The sequence below is a fragment of the Galeopterus variegatus genome, unplaced genomic scaffold (assembly GCF_000696425.1).
Source record: "Galeopterus variegatus unplaced genomic scaffold, G_variegatus-3.0.2 Scaffold1119, whole genome shotgun sequence".
Taxonomy (NCBI): Eukaryota; Metazoa; Chordata; class Mammalia; order Dermoptera; family Cynocephalidae; genus Galeopterus; species Galeopterus variegatus.
Genome location: NW_007727230.1, coordinates 319530 through 330352, shown reverse-complemented (window position 1 = coordinate 330352; position 10823 = coordinate 319530). Strand labels below are relative to the sequence as shown.

Sequence of the window (10823 nt, the reverse complement as noted above, 5' to 3'; positions counted from 1 at the left end):
TCGGATCCCACATACAGACCGGCCGCTCACTGGCTGAGCGAGGAGCGGGGGCAGCACTGAGGGTTGCGATCCCGTTGCCGGTCCCGGTCCGGTACGGGCGCGACACTGAGGGTTGCGATCCGATGCCGGTCACGAAAAAAAAAATAAATAAATAAAAATAAAAATAAACCCCAATCCTTTAAGATTGGCCGGAGAGAGGAATCATTTTTCTCCCAGAATTTAATTTTTCTAGGTATCTCTTTCCAGTAAATGCTGCCTTCCTTATGGGCAACCTGCCTGTCTTCCTCCAGACCTGCCTGGTTGTGGTCTCAGGGGGCCTAGCTATTGCAGTAATCCAGGTGAGACAGGAATTGTGGCTTGCATTAGGGTGGTAGTTGTGGTAGTAGTAGAGATGGACGGATTCAGGAAATATTTTGGAGTTCTATCAGCTAAGCTCCAGTCAGGAAATCTGAAACTATGCCAATTGTTTCTAACAAAGAGCGTTTAACATAGGAAATTGGTTACCAAAGTGTTGGAAAGGAGCAGAAGGGAGAATGGAGGGGACTGAAGGAACATAAAGGTCAAAAAGGAGTGTTACCCCTTGCAGGTGCTGTCAGCAAAAGAGGTGCTGCTGTGGCCAGGTGGTGCATGGCTGAGGAGGTGCCACACTCAGGCCCTCGCTCCCACCGCAGTCCCACTACAGTGACTGAGAGCTGTGGCTGCTGCTTCCTTTCTCCACCTTCTCATCTCCTGCCAGTGCCTCCCACTGGCAGAAGTTAACAGCTGACCAGGGAATCTGGAAAATGCAGCAGTACAAAGCAGAGTCTAGAAGGGAAGGTGTGGGGCTGAGAGATAATATAATAATAGAGGTAGAACCAGCAGAACTTGGTGATAGAGGGAATGTGGGGGATGGAAGGAAAGAAATCAAGAGTGATTCCCAGGATTTTTTGGCTTGAGCAACTGAATGGATAATGGGGCCAAGTACTGATATGGGGGGGGATGTGGGGCAAAAAATGATTGGCGGGGAAGATTACATTTAAGTGCTACACCGCCAGCCTAATATGTACACAGTAAACACATCGGACAGGAAAGGAATTGTTTCTTAAAACCAACTATGATCACATCACTCTTGAGTTTGAGGAGCAGTCACTTCTGAGCTCAGGCCTTACTTTGATATATCAGGTCCAGGTGCTCTGCTCTCAAATGGGCACCATTAATGCTCACATTTGACTCAGGGAATGAAGGGAGGCAAAATTCAATAGGAGCTCAAGTGCTTTATTACGCTTTCAGGAACCAATCAGATTGCCTTCTTGGCTAGAGCCGAGATTCAGCACTAATAAATGTGGTCGATTCTCTTTATTTACGGTACTTAATTCTATAAAGTCACCGCAAACACTGAGTTAGCAGATACTGAACCATTGCTCCTAGAGGAAATACAGGCTTAGATTCCTGTGTGCCTCTGGTCATAACATTTTGTCCACCGACCCCTAATCCACTGAGAACTTACAGCCAACAGCACCATAAACCATGCCCAGACAATCTCCATAAGGCACATCACAACCTTCTTACGCATGGGAACATGAGATAGCACTTCAGCATTACACTTGGAGACCATTTTAAATAGTAAAATCACAAGAGAAATGTAAAAAAATGTGGCACTATATAGACTGCAAAAAAGACGCTTGTTTACACCATGAGAGTTGAAACAAAAAGGCAGAGCATCACGTTGTTCAGCCTCAGCTGGAGATGGGCATCAGGCAACTCAAAGTTTTTGCTTCTCTGAGCATGTCCGAAAATGACCTTGAAAATACCACAGGTAGTGATTTTGGGATTACAAATAAATTTTTGCAAGTAGGTGGACTCATAGAATCTGTAAACAATAACGATCAGCAGTACTTCCTAAGTTCCTGGTTGAGGTGTGGGCCTTTCAGCTCCTCTCGCCCCAGCACGTCCACCCTGGCTCTCCAGAGATTGTGTTCAGGCATTGTTCTCATCAGGGCTCCTGTCTCCTCTTCACCAGTCTCGAGTTATTCCCTTTTGGCTACTTACTCCTGTGGCCCTAGCAAAAGTCAGTTAACCTATGCCTTAGACGATCCAGCTTTAAAACAGTTATAATGAACACCAACTTATCTCTAAGAATACTCTCTCCCTATCCCAAGATCCTCGTCTTCCTTAATACCCAGATGTGAACTGCAAAGCCAATCTGCTTGCTATGCTGTACACGTGGATCATGAATTTTTTTTTTTTTTTAAAGGAGGTGCTTGCTCTCACCCACCAGCAATACAACCTGCCAAACAGGATAATTAGGTAACTGATCACTCTCCCCTCACTTCTTTTTTTAAAATTTATATTTTTATTTTTGTGGCTGTCTGAACCTGTGACCTTGAGGTTATAAGTCTGCATTCTAACAAACTGAGCTAACCGGCCAGCCAAGTCATGAGTTCTAACTTTTATGTAGGCTGGAGGTGTCCCTCCTCTTCTCTGCTGATCCTAGGCTCGTGACACCTCCAAATAAAAATGGACACAAGTATTTACATCTTCACTCCCTTCTCTAATCTTACTAAAATGATTATAGGAATAAAAAAACAAAAGGCAAAAAACAGTAAGGACAGATAATAGGAAAGAAAATGCTGGTAGACTAGATAGCAACATAATTTTGGAAGATGGACAAGTGGTAATTGATTTAGCAGGGGGGAGGAAAAAACCCTGGAATCTGACTGCCTGTGGAGGAGAGGGCCTGAGAGCCAGTAAGAAGTAAGCTATTTGACTTTGCAGAAATTCTGGAAAGGATCAGGAATGGAAAGTGTCAGATGTTTCTGATGGCAAGTGTGCAGGGTGGGGCTGAAAACAGGAGGATTGATTGAAGGTTTGTATAAGTAGGTCCCCAGAACCTTCCCCACCTGTGCCACCCACCTCCTTACCCCAACAGAAGATGGACACCTTTGAGCCAAGGAGACTATGAAGACTATGAATGTGAGAATTCCAAGTGACTATAAAGATAGAAGGGGCCATATTTAATATAAGAGGATTAAATAAAGGAATGAGCATGATATCCTCAGCCCTCTTCCTAGCTTATACCTCCAAAGCAAAATACTGGAAGAAACCAGGAAACTGATCAGGCAAGGAGAAGAGATCTACAGATTCTGACAATTAGGGGTTCTTTAAGCAAATGTTTATGTCCTTCCTTACACATCAACTTCCAATCAGTTTTCGTTGTCTCATTTCTGTGTATGTGTGCACACAGTAACAACCAGACATAAGGAGACAGAAGACAACACAAACCAACTAGATCTAATAGAATACTCAATCCAACAACAACAGCATACACATTCTTCTTGAGTACACATGGGATATTGTCCAGGATAGACCATGTGTTAGGCCACAAATTGTCTCAATAGATTTAAAAAGATAGATATACAAAGTATTTTCTCTGACCACAATGGGATGAAGTTAAGTAGTTATAAGAAAAACTGTAGGGGCCGGCCCGGTGGTGCAATGCTACAGTGCGCCGCTTGGGAAGCGCGGCGGCGCTCCCACCGAGGGTTCGGATCCCACATACAGACCGGCCACTCACTGGCTGAGCGAGGTGCGGGAGCAACACCGAGGGTTGCGATCTGTTGCCGGTCACGAAAAAATAGACAAAAAGGAAAAAAAAAAAAAAGAAAAACTGGAAAATACACAAATTTGTAGAAATTAAGCAATATACTCTTAAACCAACAGTAGGTCAGAGAAGAAATCACAAGAGAAATTAGAAAATACTTACAAGACAAATGAAAAAACACAACATACCAAAACTTACAGAATGCAGCAAAAGCAGTGCTCAGAGGGAAAGTTATAGTTATAAATGTTTATATTAAAAAAGGAGAAAGATCTAAAATAAAGTTTACAACTTCAGGAACTAGAAAAAGAACCAAGTAAACCCAAATCTAGCAGAAGGAAGGAAATAAAGACAGAGCAGAAATAAATAAGAGAATAGAAAAACAATTTAAAAATAAAATGAAAAGTTGACTCCGAATAGATTAACAAAATTGAAATACCTTTAGCTAGAATATCTAACAAAAAAAGAAGACAAATAACTAAAATCTGAAATGAAAGTGGGGGCATTACTACTGATTCTATAGAAATAAAAAGGATGAGAGATGATGGGGTTTGGATGTGTCATCCCCTCCAAAACTCATGTGGAAATTTGATCCCCAGTGTGGCAGTGTTGGAAACTGATTGAGTCATGGGGGCGGATCCCTCATGAATGGATTAATGCTCTCCCTGGTGGAGGAGGATTAATGAGTGAGTTCTCGCTCGATTAGTTCCTGCGAGAGCTCAATGCTTAAAAAGACCCTGGCACCTTCTCTCTCTCTCTTGCTTCCTCTCACCATGTGATCTGCTTGTACCCGCTGGCTCCCTGCCACTTTCCGCCATGAGTAGAAGCAGCCTGAGGCCTGTGCCAGATGCAGCTGTCCCAGAATCATAAGCCAAATAAACCTCTCTTCTTTATAAATTACCCAGTCTCAGGTAATTCTGTTATAGCAACACAAAATGGACTAAAACAAGAGAGTACTGAGCAATTGTACATCAACAAATTGGATAACCTAGATGAAACGTACAAATTCATAGAAACACAGAACCTACCAAGACTGAATCACAAAGAACTAGAAAATCTGAAAAGACTTATGAGATTGTATCAGTAACCAAAATTAAAAATAGAAATATATATAACATGAAATTCACCACTTAAACCATATTTAAGTGTACAATTAAAGTCGCATTAAGTACATTCAGTGTTGTGCAGCATCACCGCTATTCAGCTCCAGAACTTTTTCATCATCCCAAATTAAAAGTTTGTACCCATTAAACAATAACTCCCAACCTCCACCTACTCTCAGTCCCTGGTAACCACTATTCTGCTTTCTGTCTCTGAGTTTGACTACTCCAGGAACCTCAGAAGTGGAATCATACAATATTTGTCCTTTTGCGTGGCTTATTTCCCTTAACATAATGTTTTCAAGGTTTATCTGTGTTATAACATTTATCAGAATTTTGTCCCTTTTTAAGGCTTAGTATCCCATTTTGCATATATACACACTTTGTTTATCCATTCATCTGTCAGTAGATATTTGGATTATTTTTACCTCTTGGCTATTTTGAATGACACTGCTTGAATACTGGTGCACAAATAACTGTTTGAGTTCCTGCTTTCAATTCTTTTGAGTATGTACCCAGAAGTGGAATTGCGGGATCACTTGGTAATGCTGTGTTAACTTTTTGAGGAACCTCCATACTGTCTTCCACAGCAGCTGTGTCACTTTGCATTCCCACCAGCACTACACAGAGTTGGATGTTAATTTTCACAAGTCCTTACTAAACCGTCTATTGTGTCTGGAGGACTTCAGTAAAGCATAGTCCAGGTGGGAAAATTCAGCCTGAGCTGTGGCCACCCACATATTGGACTGCTGTACATTTGGATTTAAGGTGACAAATGACCTGCCTATTATTATAAGGTAAAGATTAAAGATTAGGTGAAGTATATTAAAAACTGGTGTTCCTTCCCAGGAAATAGAGAACCATCATGTAAATCTGAAGCAAATTTGGTAAAATGTTAAGATTCAACAGAGTTGAGTGGTGGGTACACAGGTGCTTGCTATATTTTCTCTACTCTGTGATTTTATTTATTTATTATTATTATTATTATTTTTTAAAAGATGACCAATAAGGGTATCTTAACCCTTAACTTGGTGTTGTTAGCACCACACTCTCCCAAGTGAACTAACTGGCCATCCCTATATAGGGATCGAACCTGTGGCCTTGGTGTTATCAGCACCACACTCTCCCAAGTGAGCCACGGGCCAACCCGTCTACTCTGTGATTTAAAGATTTTGTTTAAAAAACATATTTGAAGAAATGAAGCAGAGACATGTAAATTCCTTCAGTCAAGTTTACTGAATTTACTGTGTGCTCAGCACTGTCCTAGGCAGTAACATGAGAAGAATTACAAAACAAGATATCAACAAGGGAAAAATATACTCTGTACTATATTAATTTGCATTCATTTCCATGTTGCTTTTTAAAGTGTTCTTAGATCGTTTGGGGGTATGTGCTCTCCTTCTTTCTCCATGTTCCCCTAAGACTCCTGGCACTGTCAAATAATGTGCCCGCTGTCACCATTCCTTCAAGAACTGAGAGTGGGGCAGGAGGAACGGCTTCCTGCTGACAGGACAGCCAGGGGCTGGTCAGGGCTGGGGTCCCATGGTAGAGGAGACATGCTGAGAGGGAAACCGTCAATCCTGAGGGCTCAGGACACTCACAGTGAATCATAGGAAGGCCAAACTTGGGGAAGCCATGAAGAGGGCTCTGGGCCCCTCACTCACCCCCTCCCCCAGGGGATGTGCTTAAAGTGCTAAGACTGTAAGAAAATGATGCAGAGCTACATGCTGTCCTGGGAGTCACCAAACTCATCACCTCACTCTTCCACCTTGACCTGTGCTAAAGCCAGGCACTGCACTGCCAGGGCCAGGCCAGTAGAGAAGTCTAGTGCCCAGTGTAGAAGTGGAGAAGGTCCAATGTATAATCTATGATGTCCAAGAGGAGGCAGAGGCAGAGAGAACAGAGAAGGGCAGAGAGGTACACAGCAAAAGGGACAGTTTGTGCTTGGCCAGTGCCCCAGGCTGGGGGTTGGTTCCTGTGCAAAGGGCAGTTTAGTTCTATACAGCTAGCAGGGTTCTAAATTTTCCCTGAGGGAACAAAGCTGCATAGCATAGGAAGGAAATCCAAAGCGTGCAGGGCCCTCCCTGTTCCCCGAGCAGGCATGCCCCCATGCCTACTGTACAGGTGCTGAGGAGTACTGGTGTGGCCACGCCACACTGGGATGCTGGATGACATCTGAACACATCTGGTCAAAGAGCTCCATCTGCCTGGCCCAGTCATCACATGCAGGCCCCCAACCTGAATTAGCATGAGGGACTTAGGTCCAGCTGGCAGCCTTGCCAAGGACACCTGTGCCACAGTGAAATGCATCATGTGTATGACACAGAGGGCTCCCCAGCCAGGAGGGCAAGAAAAAGTGGCAGTGATGCCTTGGAGGAGGTGTGGGATGGCACCCAGGGGTGCCCAGGAGCCAAGAGGTCACCCCTGTCTCACCGTCAGCTCACAGCCAGATCTCGTCACTGCTCACACTGGACACTCGATAGATGTAGCCTAGCATCGGGAGGCGGATGAAGCCTGTGGGGTCAGAGATGCCCAAGGGATTCAGTAACTCCGTTCCTTAGAAGTTGGGAGAGCCCTCTCTGCCCCTCTGGGACTCAAGGCCTTTGGCACAAGCACAAAGGCTGGGAGCAGAGGAGGAGGGCAGCAGGCCCCTTCCCAGTACCTCGGCTGGTGAGGAGGCCGCCGGGCTCTGGGTCCAGAAGCTCTGGCTGGCTGTCGTTCCGAGCCATCTGCCGGTCTGCTGTTCTCCCTGCTAGGTGACAAAGGGGGCAGTGCCCAGGACAAGGAATGAGCCTGATAGGGACCACCACTTCCTAAGTGCTCGGATCTTTTTCTCAGAAGCACTTCTCAAGATAAAGCAGGAGCAAACAGCAGGGTCCTGCATATACCTCTGGAATCTGGAGTAAGGTCGTTGAGCTGAAGGTTGGACGGGAGGGACATGTTTTCCCGTGGCAGGCGCACGTTGTTCAATTTCAGGTTGTTGGAATCACTACAAGGCAGACAAAGGCTGGGATATGCCCCGGCACCAGCAGGTCCAGGTTCCTGCTTTGGTGCCTGTTCCAGACCTACCGGAAACCCCAGGTTCCCACCTGTCCCCTTCTTGCATTTCGGTTCAGCCCATCCACCCAGTCCCAGGAAGAGTTACCTCGAGATCAGAGATGGGCGCCGGGAGGGGCCTGAAGAGAAAGAAAGCATGCCGCTGATTCTCAGTGTGCCCACTCATGCTGCACTCCACCCCTGACCTTTCAGACCCAGACCCAAGACCCTCAGTTAAGGGAGTCTCTCAAATGCCCAGCCCCGGCCCTGGGACCAGACTGGTTCTCAGTACCTGACCCTGCTACCTGGGATAGCCACACCTGGCCACACCTGGGAAGTGGGCTGACACCTGTCACACACAACCTGTTCTGCCCAGCTCCACTTGCTGCCCTTGCTGCCCACCTCTACCTCATTCTCCCAGCCACCCTCTGCTCCCTAACATCCCTGGTCTTACCTTTGGTCTTCTTTTCTTTCCTGCAGACCAGGCAGGCCACCAAGGTGCTGAACCCTACGAGGGTTCCTAGGGCAAGCCCTCCAGCCACAACAATGCCCAGCAGTGGCACTTCCACCCGAGTGGCCAGGAGCCCTGCAGGTTGTCCCCTGGTTAGGTTCCAAGCGGGCAGTGACCCCAACCCTGAGATGCCATAGGTATTATTACTCTGTCCTCCTTGCCCAAGGTGGCTGGGGGCAGTTCATCCACAGGACCCACCCAAATGGCAACAAGCCCTCCCATTTCTGTACCATGCCCCCTGCACCCACCTGAGGCTTTGCTGGGCCAGTTGCTGGCAATGCTCACCTGAGGTTGGAAGTGAGGCACTGGTGACACCCACATCATTGGTGGCCAAGACTGAGAGGTTCTGTGCCAGGCTGTGGAGCTGCAGCTGTACGGTGTGGTTGGTGAGCCAGGGGTAGTTCTGGGCATCCAGCACCAGGAAGTGAGAGGTGTTGACAGAGGTGTTGACCAGAGGTGGCCCATCCTGATCGATCCAGGTGACATTGGCAGGTGGGTTGGCACGCACCAGGGCAAACAGGACAACCAGGAGGCCTGGGCCCTCAGTTTCCTGGTACTTGGCCCCAACCTGGGCAATCTCGGGTTTAACTGGTGCAAAACAGAGGCCAATATGCTCTCACCACAGCTCCTCATAGTCCCCAACCTTTCTTCCCAAACCCAGATGGGAATAGGGGCCCAACAGGATGGTCTGCCAGAGAGGCAGCATTTCCTAGTGATTAAGAGCCTAAATACTAGAGCCAAAGTGTATGGACTTGAATCCTTGTTCTGCTTCTTAAGAGCTGTATGACCTTGGGCAGATTGCTTAGCCTCTGTGTGCCTCAGTTTTCCTATTTGTAAAATGGGGATAACAATAGTAATTACCTCATAGAATTATTGTAAGGATAAAGTGAGTTCATATTTGCAAAGCGCTGAAGTGCTTGTTAAATGCTGACCACCTGCTTGGGGCTGCTGGGGGTTCCTGGGCAGAGAATTTCCCTTACTGCCCACCTCAGGGGCACTCACATTGCACATTGAGGATGACGGAGGCATTGGCTGATCGGCCACTGCCTGGGTCCTGCAGGGAGCAGTTGAGTTCATGCTGGGCCCGCTGAGCAGTGACAGTAAAGGTGCTGGTGCCTCCAGAGAAGGTCTCCCCGCCCTCGGTCAGCAGTCTTGAGGTACTGGCCTCCTGCAGTTGTCCATCCAGGTACCAGGCCAAATGGGGGGTACCAGGCCCCCCTGCCACCCGGCAGGTGAAAGTGTGGCGCTCATTCTCCCGAAGTGCCCGCTCTGCCCAAGTCTGACCATCAATTTGTGGTGCCAACTCCCCGCAACCTGGAACACAACAGGGGGCCTCTGGGAAGGACTGGGGGAAGATTGATACTGTTCTGTGACCAGGATGAGGTCCAGTTCCAGAGGGGCAGCAGGCCAAGAGATAGGACACCTGGGTTCTCCCACCAGGGATTGGCTGGACCTAGGGAAGTTGGGTGAGGGAAACCCAGCTCTGGAGCTTGGGGCTGAGAGTGGATACTCATACGGAAGATGCAGGCAAGGAGGGGACAGAGTGCTTGGTCAAGGAATGAACAGGGGTATACCTGAGCTCAGGAGGGCTGGCAGGAGCAGCAGTGTGTGCGGGAGGGTAGCTGGGCCTGGAGGCAGCGCCATGGCAGCCCGGGCCTGGGCCCCAGGCTGCTGAGAGAAGGGGGCGGGCCTCGGTGTCAGCCAGGTGACAGCAGGCAGGCCGAGCAATCCCTCCAGGAATTCACTCCCCATAAATAAAAAGAACCATGCACGGAAACACAAATGTAGACCGGTCCACAGTGGCGAAGGCACGGACACGAACAACAAAGCCCAAAGTCACAGACTCACCCGGCAGGTACCTGTCACCCTGCGGGCGCAGAACTGAGCACTGATTCGAGGGCACCAACAGGCACACACCCGCAGATACACAGGAGCGACGAGCAAGCGTGCAGCCGCACCACGCCCCCCCACCCCCCTCTCTCTCTCTCAGGCCCTCTGTGTACACCTGCTCCTCCCCCAAAGGGACCGCCCTTCCCCCGCCCCCGTCCTCTCTCCCGCCCCATCACCCTACGCCCCTTTCCCAATCCAGGCTGCTTGAGTGGATCTGGGCCGAACAGGAGCGACACGGGGAGGCTGGGGTCGCCGAAGCATCCCGCCCCGCTCCCCCGCCCCAGGCAGCTCACCTGGCTCCCTCCCCCGGCGCAGCCAGAGCAACTGCTCAGGTCTGACGAGCGCCGCAGTCCGCTGCAAGAGCGGGGGCTGCGCCAGACAGGGCCAGTCGATGGCTGAGCGCGGCTCGACGCGCCCCCGCCAGGGCGGCCCGGGCAGGTGCACCTGAGTGCCCTTCTCCCCGGGCGTGGGCGCGACGCAGAAGCAGGCGGAGTCGGCCAGGTCCGAGCAGCTTTATTGGTTCAGGCCCCCCTTCCTGTCCCCTCGCCCACCGGCGTCCCGGCTCAGCGCCCGTTGCTGGGGGCGCGCAGCTGCCCCATCATGTCGGCCAGCATGCGATTGCACAGCGCGGCGTAGGGGTTGAGCAGCACCAGCTGGCGCCGCGCGAAGGGGCTGCCCAGCCGCGCCGCTCGCTCGAAGTCCCTGCGGG

General features: G+C 49.1%; 2 protein-coding genes across 8 annotated transcripts in view; both read right to left on the bottom strand.

Moving 5' to 3' along the window:
* Positions 1–5894: 5894 nt before the first annotated feature.
* Positions 5895–10539, bottom strand: TMEM25 (transmembrane protein 25). 7 transcript variants are annotated; one of them, XM_008574928.1, is made up of 9 exons: positions 10408–10539; positions 9799–9895; positions 9227–9538; positions 8510–8812; positions 8168–8299; positions 7823–7853; positions 7566–7666; positions 7340–7429; positions 5895–7191 (listed from the first exon to the last, which is right to left on the bottom strand). In XM_008574928.1, the coding sequence occupies exons 2-9, from the start codon at positions 9866–9868 to the stop codon at positions 7118–7120; spliced, it is 1113 nt and encodes a 370-aa protein (XP_008573150.1). In that variant the 5' UTR covers positions 9869–9895; positions 10408–10539; the 3' UTR covers positions 5895–7117. The 7 variants fall into 7 exon arrangements, with proteins under 7 accessions (XP_008573150.1, XP_008573149.1, XP_008573144.1 ...); XM_008574927.1 differs by having other exon boundaries at positions 8168–8347; positions 10408–10488; XM_008574922.1 differs by lacking the exon at positions 10408–10539 and having other exon boundaries at positions 5895–6966; positions 7111–7191; positions 8168–8347; positions 9799–9999.
* Positions 10540–10677: 138 nt separating this feature from the next.
* The window catches only part of TTC36 (tetratricopeptide repeat domain 36), a 2976-nt gene continuing 2830 nt past the window's right edge, over positions 10678–10823 (bottom strand). Inside the window, exon 4 of the mRNA XM_008574937.1 lies at positions 10678–10816. Coding sequence (XP_008573159.1) covers positions 10678–10816 — 139 coding nt within the window. The remainder of the gene's footprint in view (positions 10817–10823) is intronic.

What these genes read in the sequence shown, in the direction of transcription:
- TMEM25 (XM_008574921.1), bottom strand. Translation starts at nt 9,976, where the DNA reads ATGGGGAGTGAATTCCTGGAGGGATTGCTCGGCCTGCCTGCTGTCACC. An exon ending in TGCCTCACTTCCAACCTCAG is followed by an intron (nt 8,348 to 8,509) that starts GTGAGCATTGCC and finishes ATGGCATCTCAG; the next exon opens with GGTTGGGGTCACTGCCCGCT. An exon ending in CGGCCTCCTCACCAGCCGAG is followed by an intron (nt 7,192 to 7,339) that starts GTACTGGGAAGG and finishes CTGACCCCACAG; the next exon opens with GCTTCATCCGCCTCCCGATG.